The 24,492-nt window shown below is 45.8% G+C and overlaps 1 protein-coding gene across 5 annotated transcripts in view; it reads left to right on the forward strand.

The window, feature by feature from the left end:
• gab3 (GRB2 associated binding protein 3) overlaps positions 1-24,492 on the forward strand; it is a 136,712-nt gene that overhangs the window by 100,064 nt on the left and 12,156 nt on the right. For 4 of the 5 annotated variants that reach the window (XM_078211369.1, XM_078211373.1, XM_078211371.1 and 1 more), the window contains 4 exons: positions 1,842-2,070; positions 5,648-6,108; positions 8,730-8,815; positions 10,750-10,999. In XM_078211369.1, the coding sequence (XP_078067495.1) occupies positions 1,842-2,070; positions 5,648-6,108; positions 8,730-8,815; positions 10,750-10,999 (1,026 nt within the window). The remainder of the gene's footprint in view (positions 1-1,841; positions 2,071-5,647; positions 6,109-8,729; positions 8,816-10,749; positions 11,000-24,492) is intronic. The other variant, XM_078211372.1, reaches the window with a different exon arrangement.

Raw genomic sequence — 24,492 nt, forward strand, 5'->3', positions numbered from 1 at the left:
GAATGGGTGCTGTACCATATATTGAAGAACAAAGAACAGTACAGCACAGGAACAGGCTCTTCAGCTTTCCAAGTCTGCACCGACCATGATGCCTGCCTAAACTAAATCTGTATGCACTAACAGAGTCCGTATCCTTCCATTCCAATCTTATTCATGTATTCGTCTAGATGCCCCCTAAATACCGCTATTGTATCTGCTCCCACCACCTCCCCGGGTAGCGCGTTTCAGACATTCACCACCCTTTGTGTAAAAACACTTGCCTTGCACATCTCGTCTAAACTTTTCCCCACGCAGCTTAAACTTATGTGCCCTAGTACTTGACTTTTCTACCCTAGTAAAGAACATCTGACTATCCACTTTCTCCATGCCACTCATAATCTTGTAAATTCAAGTTAGCCCTCAACCTCCGTCACTCCAGTGAGAACAAACCGAATTTATCTGACCTCTCCTCATAGCTAATCCCCTGCAGACCAGGTAACATCCTGGTAAACCTCTTCTGTACCCTCTCCAAAGCATCCACATCCTTCTTGTAGTGTGGCGACCAGAATTGTACACAATATCCTAAATGAGGCCTAACTAAGGTTCTGTACAGCTGCAGCATGACCTGCCAATTTTTATACTCAATGCTCCGACCGATGAAGGCAAGCATGCCGTATTGCTTTGTCTGATCTATTCTATACGTGGTACTGATTACCTGACAGTTTAATGCCTGGAGTAAAGTTATACAGAGTGAAATTGGTCAACGGCAGCCCTGTGAAATGGGTTCACAGTGAAATTGCAGCTGAGCTTTCACCTTTCCCAATCATCTTTCCACTGAAGGTCACAGTACAATAGTTCAAACTCTTTTTGGGGACCATCTCCTAGTCTCACTGTTGTTTTCACTTGGCCTGAAATCTAAAACCTCAACAACAATCCCCAAGTCAAGGGAAAATAAGAACTGGCGTAGTGTATCACAGGCCCACGTCATGCTGCTGACAGACAAGTTTCACATCCATAATGTTTAGCTTTTGGTCTGGAATTTCATGTAACTTGGCTTTTAAAACAAAACTCAGTCTCAAGGTGCAGGTATCGCTGGCAAAGCTGGCATTTATTACCTGCTCTAAATTTTCTCGAGGCGGCTTTCTCTTGAACCACTACAGTTCGTGCAGTAAGTTTATGTTTAAGTTCATTTATTGGTGTCACGAGTAGGCTTACATTAACACTGCAATGAAGTTGCTTTGAAAATCCCCCAGTCGCCACACTCCGGCGCCTGTCCAGGTACACTGAGGGAGAATTTAGCATGGCCAATGCACCTAACCAGCATGTTCGTAGAATAGAATGGAATTCCTACAGTGCAGAAGGAGTCCATTCGGCACATCGAGTCTGCACTGACAACAATCCCACCCAGGCCCTATCCCCATAACCCCACATATTTACCCTGCTAATCCCTCTAACTTACACATCCCGAGTCACTAAGGAGCAATTTAGCATGGCCAATGCACCTAACCTGCATCTTTGGAGTTTGGGAGGAAATCGAGCACCCAGAGGAAACCCACGCAGACACGAGGAGAATGTGCAAATTCCACACACAGTGACCCAAGCCGGGAATCGAACCCAGGTCCTTGAAGCTGTGAGGCAGCTGTGCTAACCACTGTGCCACCGTGCCATCTTTAAAGAGGCTACCACAATATTGCTCAGTAAAAAGTTCCAGAATTTTTACTTAGCGACAAGGAAGGAACAACAGTGATTCCTCCAATACAGGATGGTGTGTGACCAGGGGAAGAACTTGGAGGTTGGATCCCATGCATCATCTAAAGAGCAATGTTAAACATAGGATGAAATGATGAATCTTTCTCTTTCAGATTCGCTTGGGAGTTCTTCTCCTACGACCTCCTCATCTCTTCAGCCATCTCCTGCTGTTTCAACTCATACGTCACAGTCAATGAACAGAGACCAATTTCCCTCAGCTCAGGATTCTGGAGTGGAAGCTGAGTCCAGGAGGAGTGAGTCAGAATCCACATTGTCTGCAGTCATGCCTCTGGATTATCTTATTTTATCACAATGTGAGACCAAGTCAGTCGACATCACCAGGTAAAATATTTGAGCAGATCAAATGAATGAGATTGCTGATATAGAAAGCCACAGCAGTTGTCCTTCTTTGCTACCATCCCCATCAATTCCATCACTGACAGAGCTAAACATTTCCATAAGAGAAAAACCTGGAAAATCTCAGCAAGCCTAGCAGCATCTGTAAGGAGAGAAAAGAGCTGACGTTTCGAGTGCAGATGACCCTTTGTCAAAGCTGGTCATCTAGACTTAAAACGTCAGCTCCTGTCTCTCCTTACAGACGCTGCCACGCCTGCTGAGATTTTCCAGCTTTGTCTCCAGTATCCGCAGTAATTTGCTTTTATCTAAACATTTCCATTGTAGTTTATTTCTTACATTATCAGTCCAGTTCAATTTCGGTTAATGTCTCACTGGCGCACATATTTAATTCACAAAAAGTTACATCATAGCGACATTTTATTATTTGGGCTTGTGTTAATTGGAAATACAGAGGGCAGGATTTTCCAGCTTTGGGGTGCGCGTCGTCTGTGTCCCACCTGCTACGATTCCCATGGCGGATGGGATGGGATGGGAAAATGCTGCCCAGAATGTTAGTTAATGCGACCTGCAGTAAGTTTTTTAGCAGTTTCCTCCCCATCTCTCCAGAAGGCACTGGCCTCTTATAGTTTGACCCACATGGTGGATTGTGCCAGACAACTTCTCTGTTGAGGTATCGTAGCTGAGATCCCTGCTGGTCTCATGCAATATTTACACAAGTACTTCTCAACAGAAGCTACTAGATGGCAATCAGAGACAAGAAACTTGGCTGATTTTTCTTTCTGTCACACCTCTCTTCCCCCCCCAACCCCCACCCTCCAAAAGTATGTGGGAAACAATTGTGTTGCTCCAATTTCAGCCGAGGGATGCTCGCCTGATTTTTTTTCCAGGTGGAACTTGCCCCATATTGCTCTATGAAATCTAGTGGTTGACTATGAATGTTCAGGGTTATAAGTTCTGTCTTCATGGATTAATTGGTGGACATGGACACAGTGGAAGCTAACTTTTATATGGAACTGTCAGCAATGTGAGTCAGAGATTGGTTCACTCACATCACAGAACAAAGAACAATACAGCACAGGAACAGGCCCTTCGGCCCTCCAAGCCTGCGCCGCTCATGTGCCCAACTAGACCATTCGCTTGTATCCCTCTATTCCCAGTCTGTTCATGTGGCTATCTAGATAAGTCTTAAACGATCCCAGCGTGTCTGCCTCAATCACCTTGCTTGGGAGTGCATTCCAGGCCCCCATCACCCTCTGTGTAAAATACGTCCCCCTGACATCTGTGTTGAACCTTGCCCCCCTCACCTTGAACCCGTGACCCATTGTGTTCGTCATCTCTGACCTGGGAAAAAGCTTCCCACTGTTCACCCTATCTATGCCCTTCATAATTTTATACACCTCTATTAGGTCGCCCCTCATCCTCCGTCTTTCCAGGGAGAACTCCCAGTGTGGTACCAGGCGGCACTGAATAAATGTCAGATAGCACTGCACATGGCTCAACAGACATTGTTTTTAAGTCTGATTTTTCAGTTACATACCAGCTAGGGCCAACTCATTCCTTTATTGAAACAACAGTAGCAAGGCAATGGTGGTGCAGTTCATGCAGAAAGAGATTGTTCTTATTTAAAAGGTCTCAACATTCATTTCTTCCTTCAGCTTATCTCCGTATACATGGTATAAATGCAAAAATACTTTAGGGGCCCTCAGCCTAGGAACACTCCTTTCTAAAGTATGACAGTACAGACCTTGGGTCAATCCCTGGTCTGTTGTGAGTTAGCTGGCCTTAGTGGCATCAGCTGAGGCATAATATTTGACCTTAATGGACTTGGCTCAGAAAAACAAAAGGGTTCTTCCTTCTGATCATTTTCCAATGACCCCCTCCCCAACAAAAAGCGTAAAGTCCAAACATTGAGCATGGACAGAACTAGCCTCAATGCTAGGTGGAGCAGTTTAATAAGCTACCTGCTCTCACTATTTTAGCTCACCTCATGCCAGCATCCCAAAGGCTGGAAACACATGTTGGGATGTACCTTAGAATTCACAAATTCAGCAGTGAATGCAAAGAAATTGTAAAAACAATGGCCTGAATTTTTCGGATGGTGGGATCTCCCTTATCGGCACCTGAATAGTTGGCAGGGAACACATCCTTGCTGATTATAAGTACCCTGTAGTCATTTCACACACCAATGAGCATTAAGTAGCTGCAGGGGAACTTTGGCCCCTTATTCAAGAGGAAGTCCTGTCTTTGAGCGCTGCCGAACAATCAGATTGGCTGGCCGCTCTCCAGTCCCTGCAGTGACTGGAATTGTGGTGGACAGAAGAGGAAGTGCTGGAAGATGCCTGAACCTAAGTCCCAGGACCAGAGGGCTAGGTAAATGTAAAGAACCCCAGGTGGGGAACATAGGGAAGGGAGTGATTGGGGTGTCGGGGGAATGTTCGGGGGTGGGAGGGTGTTAGGAGGAAATCCAATGGACCGTAAGGGGGGGTGCACCCACAATCCGAAGGGAGCTTCTGATGGAGGTGCAGGGCCCGCCACTTCCCGCCCAAATCTAGGCCCTGTCACTTTTGGGCATCCCCCACACCAAGTCAATCCTCCCGCCAGCCTAAAAATTGGGTCTGGGCAGGAAACGGCTGCCACTCAAGGACCTAAATTGGGGCAAGGGCGGCCTTCCCGTCCGAAGTCTTGCCCGCCTCTGTGTAAAATGATTATATGGTCAGGACGGGGTGGGGGAGGTTGGCAGGGGACAGGCAGTGGATGCTGGTGGAAACCCCGTTCCTTCAATTTGGCGCTTCTCCCATCCCACCACTTGTCGATGGGGGAGCGTGAAATTCTGACCATTTTAAGTTGGGAAAAGGGACACACTGTACTTTTTTTTATTTGTTATGATAGCGTGGCCTGTTATTGGCCTTCCTTGGAAAGGTGGGTGAAATTATTAATACTGCATTAATTTAATAAATTAGCCAGATACAATAATAGAAAATTGGTGTGCCTAATATCTTGGAAAGATGAGATCAAAATGAACCAATTGGAATTTATTTTGTGATTTGAAGTGACATTAGCGGAAGTAGTATAAAGGAATGATCGTCGCTTACCAATAGCCACCTGGCACTTGAATTAACATCTGTAGCCTTTGTCGGAAGGTTTTGGATTCAAGCCTCACTTCAAAGCTCGAGCACATAATCTAGGCTGACATTTCAGTGCAGTATAAAAGGAATTCTGCATTATTCAGACACCAGCCTTCAGATTAAATTTAAACTGAGGCCTCTTCTGCTTGTTTCACTGTCACAGGTGGATGCTTGAGATCTCACAGCACTATTTATAGAAGAGCAAAATTCTCCTGATGATCTGGCCAACGTTTCTCTCTCAAGCTGATTAACAAGTCTTTCATCTCTTTGTTGCTTGTGGCATCTAGCCATTTACAAAATGGCTGCATGTTGCCTACATAATAAGTCACTAAATGTTACTGCGTATTAGGAAACATTTCTGAGAGATTTGATAGCCTGCAATATAACTAAGCATTTTATTCTTTCTCTTTCTGAATGAGTTGATTTTCTTCCTACAGAAGCAACAGCTGTTCACCATGTGATAGATCACTCGATCATTCCTTTGAGTTGACAGGATCGGATGATATTCAGGAGAATCTGCAGCTCAGGAACGGCACCCCAACGCAAACGTCTTGTAATGTGCCTTTATATAAAAATGTGCAAGATTCACAAATCATCATGCTGTCCAATCAAGATCAAAGTGGACCTTCTTCAGCATCTTCTTCTCCACTATCAGTTTATTCATTCTCACAGATTTTTAACTTTGACAAGAACCACAATACGTTGCCATTTAGTGTGGCAGGGATTCACCTTTTGTCCAACACACCACCCCCAAGGCCACCAAAGCCAAACCAACTAACAGAGCGTGAAAAGACACACAAAGTGATTCAGAATGGCAATGGTGCCTATGCTATAAATCCTGCACCCGTACCCAAAAGAATCCCCCTCTCAAGTCTGGAGAAAGCAAGAACTTGGAAAGGTAATATCACCGAATCAGATTTTGTGATGCATTTGATAAGGTTTTGCTCTACTAAAATGTATACATGTTTTTCAATTGATTAATATCCATTTATTTTCCCATGTTTTCAGAAACATGTTTAAGCATGCTTCAAATTTTAACCCTGTGACACAAAATTATCCTTGATCTTCAGTCGCTGTCAGAAAATCTGCACCCATTTCACCAACTCCAGCTTCCTCCCTCTATGGGTCCAATTTTACCATCGCGTTGCGTCCATTTTCGGGCACGAAAACTTGGTAAAGTTGGATGTGAGGTGAGTAGCGCGATCCACGCCCGCCTCCGTGCCGGTTCCCCCTTTACCAAGGCCCGGAAATGGCCGCGATCGGTACCGCACCCGAAACGGGCACGACGACCATTTAAATGCATTTGCGTGCATTTAAATTGACTTAATGGGCTGCATGCCCAACTTTACCGGCACTTCCCCCTTTACCACCGCGTTCGCCCATCCAGAATCGGCGCAAAACAGACATGCTCCATATGAGTCCGATTCGGGCCCTCCAGTTAGTGAGGAGGTAAGTGCCAAGCATCCGACGGCTCTCTGCTTGAGATTGGTGGGGCAGGGTGGGGAAGATGGATCTGCTGCCACTCTGCCTGAGATCAGTGAGGGTGAAAGGGGGTCTGCTGCCACTCTGCCTGAGATCGGTGGGGGGGAAGGGAGGGTGGGGCCCACAATCGGTCTGGCTGGCGGGTGGGGGGGCGTTAAGGGGGTCAGTAATGTTGGGGGAGTGGGACAATGTCTGTGGGGGCCAAAGGGAGGCATTATCTGCCCCGGGAGCGACGTGGCAGGGGAGCAGCATTCTATCTTTTTTTTTTGCACATGCACAGTTGGAGGCGCCGATCGGAGCTGCAGGGTTTCGGGTGCGTTAAGCCCCGCCCACAGGCTTGTGCAGCACAATTCGGACTCGCTGATATTTTTGCAGGCAGAGTGTGTATGGGAGCACCGGAGAACGGGTCTAAAAGTCGGATCTGAAACACTCCCAGTTTCAAGTCCGCCCAGCACTTTGAATGAAAATGGTAAAATAGGGCCCTATGAGTCCGAAGCTGAACAGATGATTGCAAACAAATTATCTATTTTGCCCCTGAGCTGACCTTCTGAACCAGATTGTCTCCTTCACAAGGATTACACACATTTGGCTCTGTAACATTGCTGCACTTTCCTCCATCTTCCACTGAAACCCTCATCCCTCATGTCACCACCGCTATTCCAAGGATTCCCTAGCCACATCCCCACCTCCACGGTCTGTAAACCTCATCTCGTACTTAACTCTGCCCACATTTCATCCTGCACCATGTCCTGCTTGCCCATCACCCCTCTTCTCACTGGCCAACACTGCTGATTTGATCCCCTCCCCCAGTGGTTCAAATTGAAAACTCTCACTCTTGGGTTGAAATACTTCCACGGTCTCCCTGATGTCCCTGTACAGCTGAAATGGGCTGTTTCTATGCTTAAGATTATATATCAATACCCAAATAACTGATACAGGGGTTAGCATATTAATTCTTGTTCCTCCAATTTCCTCTCCCTTTCTCATATGGACATAAGAAATAGAAGCAGGAGCCCGCTCTGCTATTCATAACCATCATGGCTGATCTTCATAGAATCATAGAAGCCCTACAGTGCAGAAGGATTCATCAAGCTTGCACTGACAACAATCCCACCCAGGCCCTATCCCCATAACCCTATATATTTATCCTGCTAATCTCCCGACACTAAGGGTCAATTTAGCATGACCAATCAACCTAGCCCACACATCTTTGGAGTGTAGGAGGAAACGGGAGCACCCAGAGGAAACCCACGCAGACATTGGGAGAATGTACAAACTCCACACAGTCACCCGAAGCTGGAATTGAATCCGGGTCCTTGGAGCTGTGAGGCAATACTGCTAACCACTGTGCCACCATGCCGCCCCTTGGGTTTAGCTCCACTTTGCTGCCCATTCCCTATATCCTTGATTCCCTGTGAGATGAAAAATCTGTCAATCACATCCTTGAATATAATCAACAACAGTTAATCCACAACCCACTGGGGTGGACGTTTTCAATGTTTCCCAGGCCACTGAGGGAAGAATCTTCTCCTCATCTCAGTTTGAAATGGTTAGCCCCTCATCCTGAGGTCCTGGCCCATGTTCTAGACTCCCCAGCCCCCGCCCCAACCAGGGGAAACAGCATCTAAGTATCTAATTTCCTGAATCTTGAATGTTTCAATGAGATCACTTCCCAATCTTCTAAACTCCAGAGATTATTGGCCCAATTTTATCAGGCTCTCATCCTGGACAACCCTCTTCTCCCAGGAACCAATCTAGTGAACCTTCGATGCCCTGCCTACAACACAAGTATATCAATCCTTAAATGTGGAGACCAAAACTGTACACAGTACTGCACAACTCTGAAAAAGATTGTTGGGATGTGGTTCCATGGACTCCAACATCTCTTTGTACATGAATCAAATGGCCATTCTTCATGTGTAAATTGAGAGTGACTCTCAGCTGAATATTCAATCACTGAAGGGTAGGTTTTTCTGATTTGCCTGTTATACAATAGTGGTGTGTATTTAAATGTAATAATCAAATATTCTGTTTCAGAAGCAGAGGAATGTAATTTGCCTCCATTTACTGATTTTCAAGGGAACTACACGTTATCGGCAGATGAAGGGTTTAATCTAAATGCAGTAAGTATTTTAACTATTGAAACATGAGAATCTGTTGCCCCCCCCCCACTCCTCCAGCACACCCCCCCCCCTCCGCTGCTCCAGCCTCCCCCTCTCCCCCAGCCGCCCCCCCCCCCCGCTCCTCCAGCCCCCGCTCCTCCAGCTCCCCTCCCTGCTCCCACAGCCTCCTCCCCCGCTCCCACAGCCAGCTCCCCTCCCCCCCTGCTCCCCCAGGACCCCCGCTTCCCCAACCTGCTGGGAGAGTCTTGGCCAATTGGAGAGAGGCTTTGTGAGGGGGGAGAAGCTATTCCAAAATGGCACCAATTGGGTGACAGCAGCCCTAATGAATGGCAACACTAAAGCAGAAATTCCAATGCTATGGCCACATATCAGCTCCATTATATCCATAATATGAACAGAAATGATGTTGAATGTGGCAACTTAGGACTTACTGCATGACATGTTAAAATAAGAAAATCATGCATCACCTTGTCCAAGGTGATACCATTTGTTTCTGCTCATCGGGTAGACTGATAATCTCCTAAATCATCTCATTATCAAGAAATAATGCACAAATGGGCACATCCACAAATGAACACGTTTCATGCACATATAATTAACAACAGCAACTTCCACTTGCATAGTGCTAAGGCACTTCACAGGAGAACTCTCAGACAAAATTTGATACACACCCACGCAAAGGGCAGAGTTTAATGGTTGTGTCAATGGGTTCTTCCACAGACGTGGCAACTCCACTATAGCCATTTCCGAAAGTCCCATCAGGAATAAGTCACACTCAGGTAGTCTGTTGATTGCCCACAGGGTTCTCAGCTCCAACAGTGTCAATTTCCCATCACACCTTTCAGTCCGGTGCAAATGTCCCATGTCCGAGAGCTGCTGACCAATCAGAAGTGAGCACGGCACAGGAGGTCCAAGGATGAAGGTTGTTGGATGAAAGTGAGTGGAGCGGGGTCACCGCAGTGAGTCAGGGACACCCTGGTAAGGGGGAGAGGGCAGTTGTTGTTAAGAACAGGAGGTGGCTTCGAGTGGGTGGCTTCCTGCAGATCCCTCCCTTGCCATCAGCAAGTCTCTCCATTGTTCATAGGATGTTACACATCCATCCAGGTTTCAGGTGTACCAACCAGAGTTTATCTGGCAGTGTGTTCACGCAGCATGGTCCCTGCCAGGTGGAATGAAGCCCTTAAGCAGGACTTAAGTAGCCAATGATAAACCTCAATTGACCTCCAACAGGAAGGCCAACCTCAACCATTCCCCCGCAGGACATAATTGGGGAGATTTCTGAAGACGACGGAGTCTCCACCTCCACACCTTTCCATCCCAATATTCAAGCCCACTGACTCTACGCCTGCCTGTGGTGGAGCATTCAATTCTCCCAAAGAGATATTAGGACAAGTGACCATAAGCTTGGACCTTTGGAATTATATTAAAGGAGGAGGACCTTTAGTGTGGAAAAACAAAAGCATCACAAACTGTTGGAAGCAAAAGTTTATAAATGTGAGAGAATGGAGCATGTAAGTGTCTGCTTCATTCTGTCTAATGTGTCCCTGGACGCGAGAAGTTGTCTAAGAACAGGAATAAGGAGGCGTGCTTCCATTTTCGCGAGCAATTTGTGGCAATTTGCAACTCGCGGACTATCTTTTGCTCATCAGATGTTGCTGAGTGACTAATGCGCCAATAACATGTGTGCATTAAACTCATTATTTTGCCACCAAATTCTGAGCCAGTATATTTCTGTACGGTCGGCCGAGCATTCGTCGCAATCCTTTTGTTTATTTAAATCGAAGAACTTAAACTGCAGAAGGAGGCAATTCAACCCACTGTGAGTGCTATTGTTAGCTCCAGTACTGTAATTTAAAATGTAATACATCACATCAGGTGCTCTGGCATGTTTCACCATGGCATTTTGTAAACAGAACTGTTTCTCTTTGTTAAAGCTGAAGCTCCCCGGCCAGCAGTGTAGTACCATGGACAGCACTGATGACAGCTATGTTCCGATGAATCCAGGATCCTCTCCAGTGATGCCTGCAGCTGACTGCACATCAGATGGTTACATTCCCATGAGTCCAGCCTGTACAAACCTGGTCTTGTCATCAGTCACCACGGACAATCTGCCATTACCTACACTTCCTATAGACATTGAACCTCCTCCGGTTAACAGGAATCTCAAGCCTCGAATCAGAAAAAGTAAGGGCAATTTCTAATATGCACATTTTATACATATATAAATCTGTAAATATATATATATAGTGTAGGGTTTTGTCTGTTCATTAGTTTAATGCAAATGCAGACATGAGCATGAAGGGCACGTTTAAAATTTTCCTACCAATAATTAAAAGAGACTTTTTTACAATGGCATATGCTCCAAAATTAGAAAAAATACACCTCCATAGAAAAAAATCATTGAACCCCTACAGCACGGAAGGAGGCCATTCGGCCCATCGAGTCTGTACCGACCACAATCCCACCCAGGCCCTATTCCCGCAACCCCACGCATTTACCTTAATAATTCCCCTGACACTAGGGTCAATTTATCATGGCCAATCAACCTAACCTGCACATCTTTGGACTGTGGGAGGAAACCAGAGCACCCAGAAGAAGCCCACGCAGAGACAGGGCGAATGTGCAAACTCCACACAGACAGTGACCCAAGGCTGGAATTGAACCCAGGTCCCTGGCGCTGTGAGGCAGTAGTGCTAACCACTGTACCACCTTGGGAACAGAGAGATTCTGGCTGTTTCCAAAGGTCCCAAAATTTACATCTCAATTCAAGTTTTTAATAACATGTTTATGGAATGTCATTTAGAAATTTTTCATTAATCCTACCTTTTTTTTGTATATCAGTGCAGGTAAAGTTTCTTTATTGGTCGGTAGTTCCACCATGGTAGAGGCTTTTAAATCAATGGTTACGTAAAGGTTCAAGTAATTTTGTCTGGAGCAAAATATATTCTTACAATTCACCTGCCAACTTGGTATTATTCATTGGGAGCACTTGGAAGGATGGACTATAATTAGTGCCACAGATGCAATCCTTATACTGAGGTTGTAATGCCTTTGCCTCTGATTTGATGTCTTAGCCCATTAGCTATAGTCACATCTACTGTCACATTGAATGTTTGAAGATTTGGAATAGGAAGAAAATGCAAGGTGAGGGCTATAAGATAGAATTTGTGGATGTAGTGCGAGGCAGGACAGTGTGACTAATAGGAAAATTGAGGATGTTAGCAATTAGCTAACTAAATGGTGCGGGAGAAATGAAGCAATGTTCATCAGTGATTAGGATAATTTCTGAAATAAAGAGAGCTGATACAGGAATGGTATACAAAAACTATTCCCCAGGTCTCTTTTGAGTATCTCACATGGTGAGTTCTATCCCACCTTTGGAAACCCCACATGTCTTTCTATTTTATTTTCAACGTGTAATGTTTTCTATTATGTACACAAAATAGAAATAGAACAGGGAAAAAATATGGTGGGAAAAAAAGATTGGATTTGACATTTATAACAGGCAAATGAAAACAATGAACAGACTCAACAACCTTTTGAGTGTAGAACTATTGCATGGAACATATTTAATTCATGACACGATTTGGTGCTTGATAACTTCATTGATGTGATATGTTAACATATAGAACCTGATAGATATACGCTCAAACCTATTTATATAGTAAATACAGGGTAAAGCTTTACTAAGGGTGGCATTTTCCGTCTCCCAGCCCAGAGGGTTGATGGTGGGGCATGGTGAGCCATTGTTCCCGCCAGATGCTAGCACGGTGGCACAGTGCTTAGCACTGCTGCCTCACAGCGTTAGGGACCCGGGTTCAATTCCCGGCTTGGGTCACTGTCTGTGTGGAGTTTGCATGTTCTCCCCGTGTCTGTGTGGGTTTCCTCCAAAGAACAAAGAAAATTACAGCACAGGAACAGGCCCTTCGACCCTCCAAGCCTGCACCGATCATGCTGCCCGACTTAACTAAAAACCCCGACGCTTCTGGGGACCATATCCCTCTATTCCCATCTCATTCATGTACTTGTCAAGACGTCCCTTAAAAGTCACTACTGTATCCGCTTCCACTACCTCCCCTGGCAACGGGTTCCAGGCACCCACCACTCTTTGTGTAAAAAATCTGCCTCGTACATCTCTTTTAAAACTTGCCCCTCGCACCTTAAATCTATGCCCCCTAGTAATTGACTCTTCCACCCTGGGAAAAAGCTTCTGACTATTCATTCTTTCCATGCCTCTCATAATCTTGTAGACTTCTATCAGGTCTCCCCTCAACCTCCGTCGCTCCAGTGAGAACAAACCAAGTTTCTCCAACCTCTCCTCATAGCTAATGTCCTCCATACCAGGCAACATCCTGGTAAATCTTTTCTGTACCCTCTCCAAAGCCTCCACATCCTTCTGGTAGTGTGGCGACCAGAATTGAACACTATATTCCAAGTGCAGCCTAACTAAGGTTCTATAAAGCGTCAACATGACTTGCCAATTTTAAAACTCAATACCCCGGCCGATGAAGGCAAGCATGCCGTATGCCTTCTTGACTACCTTCTCCACCTGCATTGCCACTTTCAGTGACCTGTGTACCTGTACACCCAGATCACTTTGCCTATCAATATTCCTAAGGGTTCTGCCATTTACTATATATCTCCGATCTGTATTAGACCTTCCAAAATGCATTACCTCACATTTGTCCGGATTAAATTTCATCTGCCATCTCTCCGCCCAAGTCTCCAACTGATCTATATCCTGCTGTATCCTCTGATGGCCCTCATCGCTACCCGCAAATCCACCAACCTTTGTGTCATCCGCAAACTTACTAATCAATCCAGTTACATTTTCCTCCCAATCATTTATATATATATATATTACAAACAGCAAAGGTCCCAGCACTGATCCCTGAGGAACATCACTTGTCACAGCCCTCCATTCAGAAATGCACCCTTCCACTGCTACCCTTTGTCTTCTTTGACCGAGCCAGTTTTGTATCCATCTTGCCAGCTCACCTCTGATCCCATGCAACTTCACCTTCTGCACCAGTCTACCGTGAGGGACCTTGTCAAAGGCCTTGCTGAAGTCCATGTAGACAACATCCACTGCCCTACCCTCATCAATCATCTTCGTCACTTCCTCGAAAAACTCGATCAAGTTCGTGAGACACGACCTCCCCTTCACAAAACCATGTTGCCTCTCACTAATACGTCCACTTATCTCCGGGTGCTCCGGTTTCCTCCCACAGTCTGAAAGACGTACTGGTTAGGTACATTGACCTAAACAGGCGCTGGAATATGGCGACTAGGGGAATTTCACAGTAACTTCATTGCAGTGTTAATGTAAGCCTTACTTGTGACTAATAAATAAACTTTACTTTTACTTTTAATTGGATGCAAAAGAAGGGATGACCGAAATTGTATCATTTCCCTTTCGCTCCACCCCCCCCACCGCCATCCAGCCTGCTCGCCCCATCATGCAAACTGTCGGGAAATCCCCGACAGCATAGTGTATTAGGTCAGCATCACGTGATACAACATGATTTCCACTCCCAATTCCCATCCTCGCCACACAACTTAATCCTGAAATGGAAAATTCTGCCCAAGTTGTCCATGATAATCTATTAAATTTCAGTCCTGCCGCAAGGTACAAATCAAACAGGACCACCCAGTAGTGGAAGTATCAGAAGCAGGACTGTGCCCTTTACAAGCCTATCCTGCTGCCAATTCACAGCCTGAGCTTCATTTACCCTTCCTAATGAGCTCTGTGTAACATTTCAATTTCCCAAACCAGACAACTTTGTGACCTGTATGTTAATAATATGTTTGAACTGACTAAATTAGGCAAATGTTTCCACTGTGACCTGATGCTCACTTAGGTGTCGGCTTTAACTGCCTCAAACACATTTCATTTGATAATTTTACAAGGAAAGAAAGCTACGCTAATCTGTCTGGGCTAGAAACAAACATCTGGATTTTCCACTTGAATAAAGTTTAAAGTTTATTCATTAGTTAAAAGTAGGCTTACATTAACACTGCAATGAACTTACTGTGAAAATCCCCTAGTCGCCACACTCCGGCGCCTGTTCGTGTACACTAAGGGAGAATTTAGCAAGGCCAATGCACCTAACCAGCACGTCTTTCGGACTGTGGGAGGAAACCGGAGCACCCGGAGGAAACCCATGCAGACACAGGGAGGACATGCAAGCTGCGCACAGACAATGATCCAAGCCTGTAATCAAACCCTGGATCCCTGGTGCTGTGATGCAGCAGTGCTAACCACTGTGCTAGCGTGCCACCAGTATTACACTGGTAGAGATACCATGTGCCAGGATTGCATCCATCCCAAGCATGCATCTTCACCCCTGACTACTTACAACCTGAAATTCATTGGCATTTTCCAAGCTTCCACCCAGGAGTTAATAATTGTTCAATCCCAAGTTGGGCTTCCGCCCTCATACTTGCACCATCTCTCAGACCAGCGTTTTCCACCTCCATAAGATGGCTGGACTTTGGCTCTGTCTCAGGTCTTGTTCTGCTGAAATCTTTCTTCTTGCCCTTGTCTAGATCTGACAGTTCAAACTCACTACCGGCTAGCCTCCCACATTCTACCCTCCGTAAACTTGACAGACCTACATTGGTTCCCGGTCAAACAACATATTGATAATAAAAATCTCATTGTTTTCAAATCCTACCATGAGCTCACCTCTCCCTACCTCGGTAATTTATTCCAGCTTTATGACCCACAAGATACCTGCGCTTTTGCAATTCTGGACTCTTGTCCATCCCTGGTTTTAATTTCTCCGTCATTAACGGCCATCCTTCAGTTGCCGAGGCCCCAAGCTATGGACTTATGAATAATATATATACTTGTGGATTCAGAGCAGGAGTAGTCCCTTTGAGCCAGCTTCCACCATTCAATAACATTTTGGCCAATCTAATTGTAACCTCAACCCCACATTACTGCCGATACATTCTCACCCTCTTGTTAATCAAAAATCTATATACCTCTGCCTTAAAAATATTCAAAACCTCAGCTTCCACTGCCTTTTTAAGAAGAGTTCCAAAGATTCATGACCCTCTGAGAGAAAAGAAATTCTCCTCATCTGTGTCTTAAATGAGCGACCCCTTATTTTTAAACAGTGACCCTAGGGACCCTATTTTACCATTTTGATTCTAGTGCTAGGTGGACTTGAAACTGGGTGTTTCAGATCCAACTTTTAGACCCGTTCTCAGGCGCCCCCATACGCACTCTGCCTGAAAAAATATCAGCGAGTCCGAATCACGCTGTAAAAGCCTATGGGCGGGGCTTAACATGCCCGAAGCCCTGCAGCTCCGATCGGTGCCTCCAACTGCGCACGCGCAGACAAAAAATTATAGGATGCCACTCCCCTGCCACATCATTCCTGCACCGTATAATGCCTCCCCCTGGCTCCCCCAGACATTGCCCCATCCCCCGCCACCCCAGACCGATTGCGGGCCCCTCCCTCCCTTCCCCTCCACTGATCTCAGGCAGAGTGGCAGCAGACCCCCCCTACCACGACCCCCCCAAACTGACCTCGAGCAGAATGGCAGCGGACCCCCCCTTCCCCTCCACTGACCTCAAGCAGAGAGTCGTCGGACACAAGGCACCTACCTCCTCACTAATTGGAGCGCCCGAATCAAACTTTTATGGAGCGTGTCTGTTTCGCGCCGATTCTGGATGGGCGAACGCGGTGGTAAAGGGGGAAGTGCCAGTAAGGTTGGGCGTGCAGCCCATTAAGCCAATTGAAATGCATGCATATGTGTTTAAATGGCCGTCACGCCTGTTTTGGGTGTGGTCCTGATCGCGGCCATTTTCGGGTCTTGGTCGGGCGCAGAGGTAGGCGCGGATTGCGCTACTCGCCTCATGCCCAACTTTACCAAGTTTTCGCGCTGGAAATGGGGTGCAAATCAATGGTAAAATTGGGCCCTAGTTGTAGGTTCTCCCACAAGGGGAAACATTTTCTCTACATCCACTCTTCAAGACCCCTCAGGATCTTAAAGATTTTAATCTTCTACACTCCTATAAACACAAGCCTTTCCAAATATGACAACCTGCCCATTCCATGTATTAGTCTAGTAAACCTTCTCTGAACTGCTTCTAGTACATTTACATCTTTCCTTAAATAAGGAGCTCAGTACTGTACACAATACTCTAGATGTGGTCTCACCGATGCCCTGTACAACTAAAGCATAACCTCCTTACTCTTGTAACCAATTCCACTCAAAATAAACGGTAACATTATATTAGGTTTCCTAATTTCTGCTGTACTTGAATACTAACATTTTGTGATTCATGCACTGGCACCCTACAGATCCTTCTGAATCTCCGAGCTTTGCAATCTCTCACCATTCACGTTATATGTTTATTTTTTATTCTTCCTGCCAAAATGAACTATTTCACATTTTCTAATATTATACTCCAGTTGCCAGATCTTTGTCCACTCAGGTAACCTATCTATGTCCCTTTGTAACCTCCTTACATCTTCACAATTTATATTCCTACACATCTTCGTGTTATCAACAAATTCCTCATCCATTCCTTCCATCCCTTTATCCAAATAATTTAAATAAATTGTCAAAAGTTGAGGCCCCAGCACTAATCCATGTAACACATTACTTGTTATGTCTTGCCAACCAGAAAAAGACCGATTTATGCCAACTCTGATTCCTGACAGCAAGCCAATGTTCTTTTCATGCCATATGTTATCTCCTACATCATGAGCTTTCTTTTTTCCACAATAACTTGATGTGAAACCTTATCAAATGTCTTTTAGAAATCTAAATATAGTACATGCATTGGTTCCTCTTCATCCACAGCGTATGTGGATATGCACTCACCTCATGGGATCAGAGGTGAGTTGGCAAGGTGGATACAGAAGTAGCTCGGTCATAGAAGACAGAGGGTAGCAGTGGAAGGGTGTGTTTCTGAATGGAGGGCTGTGACAAGTGAGGTTCCTCAGGGATCAGTGCTGGGAACTTTGCTGTTCGTAATATATAAATGATTTGGAGGAAAATGTAACTGGTTTGATTAGTAAGTTTGCGAATGACACAAAGGTTGGTGGATTTGTGGATAGCAATGAGGCCCATCAGAGGATACGACAAGATATAAATCGGTTGGAGGCTTGGGTGGAGAGATGGCAGATGGCGTTTAATCCGGACAAATGTGAGGTAATGTATTTTGGAAGGTCTAATACAGATAGGAAATATACAGTAAATGGCAGAACCCTTAAGAGTATTGATAGGCAGAGGGATCTGGGTGTACAGGTACATAGGTCACTGAAAGCGGCAACGCAGAGTGGAGAAAGTAATCAAGGCGGCATACGGCATGCTTGCCTTCATCGGCTGGGGCATTGAGTTTAAAGGTTGGCAAGTCACATTGCAGCTTTATAGAACCTTAGTTAGGTCGCACTGGGAATATAGTGTTCAATTCTGGTCGCCACACTACCAGAAGGATGTGGAGGCTTTGGAGAGGGTACAGAAAAGATTTACCAGGATGTTGCCTGGTATGGAGGGCATTAGCTATGAGACGAGGTTGGAGAAACTTGGTTTGTTCTCACTGGGATGACGGTGGTTGACGGGCAACCTGATAGAAGTCTACAAGATTATGAGGGGCATGGACAGAGTGGATAGTCAGAAGCTCTTTCCCAGGGTGGAAGAGTCAATTACTAGGGGGCATAGGTTTAAGGTGTGAGGAGCAAGGTTTAAAGGAGATGTACGAGGCAGGTTTTTTACACAGAGAGTGGTGGGTGCCTGGAACTCACTGCCGAGGGAGGTAGTGGAAGTAGATATGATAGTGAGTTTTAAGGGGCATCTTGACAAGTACATGAATAGGTTGGGAATAGAGGGATATGGTCCCCAGAAGGGTAGGGGGTTTTAGTTCAGTCGGGCAGCATGGTCGGTGCAGGCTTGGAGGGCCGAAGGGCCTGTTCCTGTGCTGTAATTTTCTTTGTTCTTCATGACTGCTTCAAAGAACTCCAGTAAATTGATCAAACATGATATCCCTTTTGCAAAACCATGGTGACTCTGCCTGACTTGCCTGAAATTTTCTACATGCCCTGCTGTAGCCGATGGGATTTTCCCTTCCGTCGTGCCAGTGGGATCTTCCGGTCTCACCACGGATGTACTCCTGGCCAATGGTGACCCACCTCCTGCCACCAAGAAACACAGCGAGGGAGAAGGAGTGGGGAGAGTGGGAGCAGAGAATCCCTCCCAGCATCTTAAATAATCAACTTTAACATTTTCCCTATAACAAATGTTAGACTAACTGGCCTGTAATTTCCTGTTTTCTCTCTCCCTCTCTTTTTGAATCAAGGAATTATATTTGTCATTTTCTAATCTGATGGAACCTTCCCTGAGTTTAGGGAATTTTGGAAAATTAAAACCAATGAATCAACTATCTCATTCATCACCTAATTTACAACATTCGAGTGAAGTCCATCTGGACCCGGGGATTTGTCAGCCCACAGTTCCAACAATTTGCTCAATACCACTTCCTGGTGATTGTAATTTTTCTGAGTTCCTCTCTCCCTTTAATTACTGCTATTGCTGGGATGTTACCTATGTCCTCTATAGTGAGCGAGAGTGAAGACTGATGTAAATTACTTGTTTAATTCATTCACCATCTCCCTACCTTCTACTATAGATTCCCCAGACACACTTTCCAAAGCTCACTTTAAGTCTGATTTAAATATCTATCGAACCTCTTACTATCCATCCTGAAATTTCTCACTATCTTTCTATTATAGTCTAATTTTTCCCTCCTTATTAATCTATTTGTCATTCTATGCTGTTCTTTATATTCTGTCCCATCTTTCGACCTACCACCTGTCTTTGCTCAATTATGTGCTTTCCCTGAAATTTGATACTTTTTTTAAGTGAAGTATAGACGGTGGGTCCTCAGATTGGAATTTTTCTGTCTCATTGGAATGTATCTATTCTGTGTATTCTGAAATATCCCTTTAATTGTCTACCACTACATTGCGATTGACCTACTGCTTAACCTCACTTGCCAGTTCACTTTAGCTCACTTTGCTTTCATTGCCTTCATTTCACTTTGAAATACTAGTCTTTGACGCACTCTTCTCTCCCTCAGGCTGAATGTAAAATACAATCATATTGTGGTCCAGCGTTTTCTAGGGGTGCCTTCGCTATGATTAATTAATCCTATCTCATTGCATAATACCAGGTCCAGTATAGCTTGCCCTCTGGTTGGTTCCAGAATGTGCTGTATTCAGAAACTAATCAAAAACATTCTTTGAACTCCTCATCTTTGCTACCTTTGCCCATCTGATTTTTCAAGTCTATACGTAGATTAAGATTCCCCCATGATTATTGCTCTATCTTTCGATAAGCTCCAATTATCTCTTCCTTTATGCTCCACCCTACTGTATGTTTGCAGTTAGGGGATCCGTACACCATTCTCACAGGTGACTTCTTGCTTCTACCATTTCCCATCTCTACCCAAACTATTTTTACATCCTGGTTTCCTGAACTTAGGTCATCCCTCTCTATTGCGCTAATCTCATCATTAACTAACTGAGTCACCCCTTCACCTTTTCCTAATTTCCTGTCCTTCCTAAATGTCACTTATCCTTCAATATTCAGATCCCAATCTAGGCAACATATAGATAACATAGGCAAGTAACATTCACACCACACAAATGCTTGGCAATGACCATCACCAATAAGACACCCTAACCACCGCTCTTTGACATTTAATGGTGTAACCATCACTGTATTCCCCACTGTCAACATCCTTCGGGTTACTATTGACCAGAAACTCAACTGGACTCACCACATAAACATAGTGGCTACAAGAGCAGGTCAGAGGCTAGGAATACTGCGGCGAGTAACTCACATCCTGACTCCTCAAAACCTATCCACCACCTACAGCACAAGTCAGGAGTGTGATGGAATACTCCCCACTTGCCTGGATGGGTGCAGCTCCAACAACACTCAAGAAGCTTGATACCATCCAGGATAAAGCAGCTCGCTTGATTGGAACCACATCTACAAACATTCAATCCCTCCACTACTGACGCTCAGTAGCAGCAGTGTGTACTATCTACAGGATGTACTGCAGCATTTCACCAAAGATCCTTAGACAGTAACTTCCAAACCCACAACCACTTCCATCTAGAAGGACAAGGGCAGCAGATAAATGGGAACACCACCACCTGCAAGTTCCCCTCCAAGCCACTCACCATCCTGACTTGGAAATATATCGCTGTTCCTTCGCAGTCACTGGATCAAAATCCTGGAATTCCCTCCCTAACAGCATTGTGGGTCAACCCACAGATCATGGACTGCAGCGATTCAAGAAGGCAGCTCACCATCACCTTCTCAAGGGCAACTAGGGATGGGCAATAAATGCTGGCCAACCAATGACACACATGTCCCACGAATGAATGAAAAAAATCTGTCTTCCTGTAGCCTTGTCTCTGCAATGGCTATCGGATCGTGGTTCTTCATTTCTATTTGCGCTATCAGTTCATGCATTCCCTCCCTCTTCTTCTACCTCGATTTCCTTCTTTAAGACATTCCTTAAAACCTACATCTTTAAGCAGGCCTTTGGTCATGAGACCTAATATCTCTGTGTGGCTCGGTGCCATGCTTTGTTTTATAATCCTGTGAAGCACCATGGGACATTTTATAATGCTAAAGGCGCCATCTAAATATAAATTGGTGTAGGTGGAGATTGGGAACATTGGAGGCCTTCTGTGATCAAAAGTAGCTGACTGTCTGTGCTGCTGATTGCAACATTAAATACAAAATCATCATTTTGAGAAGCAGTGCCTTAACTAATGCAATTGATGATACTGCAATCAGTTGTGCTAGCCTTTTGGTTATTTACATTTTAAGACTTTGCTGTGGTACCAATAGAAATTCTGAATACCAAAAGTCTCATGTATTAGCAAGTGCTGAAGAAAGAAGTGGAAAATACATTAGGTGATATATTTGTTATTTATATTTTATGATACAAATATGATGATATGAGGGTGTCTGGAGGTGTGGGGTTCTGGATGCAGGCAAGGGGTCAGAGTCAGGTCCGGGTCTGGGAGGGAGTTTGTTGTTGAGTCTGAGTCCGCTTAGCAGAGGAGGGGTCCGGAGGGGCAGAGGAGGGGGTGGGGGTGTCCCATGCTTAGCTCAGTCTGGGTGTTTCAAATAGTGACGCTGAAGTGGGATGTTGCTTTATTTCTTCTGACTCATTCAGAGTAACAATGGGCGGGATATTCCGCACTCCAGACTGCAGTGGTTCGCTATTGGCTGGCATAGGATCTTCTGACCCCGCCATTGTATACAGGGTTTCTTATTCCATGCAACCCCTGGATACCCGCGGTGAGGGTTCGCCATCAGTGGGAACAGAAGATCCTGCCAGCGAGACTGACAGGCAAATTCCAGCCTTTGAGTGTACGACTGGCAGACCCATCCAAAGTTCACAATTTAAATCGCTTTGACGGATGCTTCCTAGCACAGTGCAATTTTCCAGAGGAAGTCAACGCTTCTGGACAATTATAAAGTAAACCCTTAGCTGGAAACTTTCCAGAGGGACTTCCCAGCACATCTTTGGAGAACTCCTCATATTTGATGCTGGGGAACCAGGAACTCCAGGATATGACTTAATATTGGCAATAAAAATGTAATGGAATTATAAACACAAAATACTATGGATGCTAGAAATTTGAAATAAAAACAGAAAATGCTGGAAAACCTCAGCAGGTCTGCAGCATCTGTGGAGAGAGAAACAGATTTAACATTTTAAGTCCGTATGACTCTTCTTCAGAGCTGTAAGGGAAATTAGGTTGTGTTATCAGAGAGACAGGAATCTTCCTAAAAATGCATAGAGTGTTACCTCAGGTGAGAAAACCGGCGAGCAGCTTGCAGGCTGCACAGTCAGCTATCCTCATCGTGTAGAACCAAGCTTTATGAAATTTCAAAGGAGAAGCACGATTCACTCAGTCAGCTGGAGGAGCGGAGCCTAAGAAAGCCAGCAACACCGGAAATCTCAAGATCGGGGGGCTCCCGATCTCTGAATTTAAATAAAAGACACCCTCACCTCCCACGGACATCAAAACCCCTCTCACAGATAGGGGAAAACCCCCCAAAGATATCGAGAAGCTCCATGGACATGGGGGCCTCCAACCCCCTTCCCCCCACAGACATCATGACCACACTTACAGAAGGGCACTACCCCCCACATGGTAAAGGGGGGACTCCCACCCACCCACATGCCCCCACCCACCAACAGCCCCACTCTCATGGATTAGGGGAAATCCCTGCAATGGAGCTCCCCAGAAGGCACTGCCAGGGGGGACTACTGAGTGCCAGGGAGCACTACCCGATCATGTCCCTCACTACCCGGGGCTGTGCCTACCCATGTGCACCTGGCATGTTCACCTCGACTGGTTTTCATTTTTATAAAGCAGAAGTAATTCGGGTGGGTGGGGGGCTAGTTAGGACGAGGGTGGATGTACTGGCAACAAGCCTGCTAATGTGATGCTAATTTATGCAAATCAGGCTCTCCCTGGGGTGAATCTGATTGTGTCACCGGTTGAGGGGGGGGGCGGTGGTGGGCAGGGGAAATCTTATTCTGAGATCTCGCCAGCACGAATCCCGTTTGTGGCCTCTCGCGAGATTTAGTGGTTACCATGGGATTTGTGCCCATGGCTCACACAGCCACAAAATCGCAGCCTCCTGACCATCCTGACACTCCCTGTCCCTCTTGTTGCCTCCCTCACTCTCCCACAACAGAAGAGGAGCAGTCTGGGAATGGCAAATGGTAAGCAGGTGGTTGGGAGAGGCAAGCATAAGGGAGTGAGGGGTTAGAAGAGCAAAGCAGTGAGTGAGGGAGGCACTGGTGGGAGAGTCAGGAAAGGAAAGCGGTGGTTTGATTAAAAATAACTGAGCATGTGCAGGTTTAATCTGCTTCTTTGAGCATGTACAAGAACCACGTAAAATGAAAATGAAGACAACGTTTCTCAGCTCATTTTCCTAATTTATAAACTGTATTAAAATGGGACTCCACTTTGAGAATATACTTTAATAGAGGAAACTATGGGGACGTTACTCCCAAAAAGATTCTAAGTGCCGAATTTGTGTTAAAACGGGAGTGACTCCTGCTGGCTTTTTTAGCGGGATTTTCAGAGTGAATCTCCCACACTCTGAGCACTGCAGAGTGCCTCAGAGAGATTCATGCTGAAAATCAGGGGGCTTGGCCTATTCCCGCTGGAGAGGCCGGCAGCATAACGCTGAGTCGACCACTGCGCATGCGCCAATTGCAGTAGCCCCGCATGCCGGTCTTCCTATCGCTGGCCAGCACAGCAACCTCCACCATCGTTGCCCATCCGATCTCCCCACCCCCCAATCACTGGCCTCCCGGATGTCTCCGGGCCAGCCCCGATGTCCCCCCACCGCCCCCACAAAGGCAGTCCCGATCTCCTCAACCCCCTCCCCACACACAACCATAATGGCCAGCCCTGATCAGTCCCTTCCCTCCCTCTGCCACTAAACCTGACTGCAGAGTGGCAGCGGTCAAAGTGCCCTGCTGGGTAGTGCCAAGGTGCCCCTTGGGCATTGCCTGTTGGGCAGTGCCAGGAGGCCAGGCTGGCACTGTCAGGCTAGCAATGCCCAGGGGGCACCACCCCTTGCTCCCAACCTCCTGGGTTGCCTCC

The sequence above is a fragment of the Mustelus asterias genome, chromosome 4 (assembly GCF_964213995.1).
Source record: "Mustelus asterias chromosome 4, sMusAst1.hap1.1, whole genome shotgun sequence".
Lineage (NCBI taxonomy): Eukaryota > Metazoa > Chordata > Chondrichthyes > Carcharhiniformes > Triakidae > Mustelus > Mustelus asterias.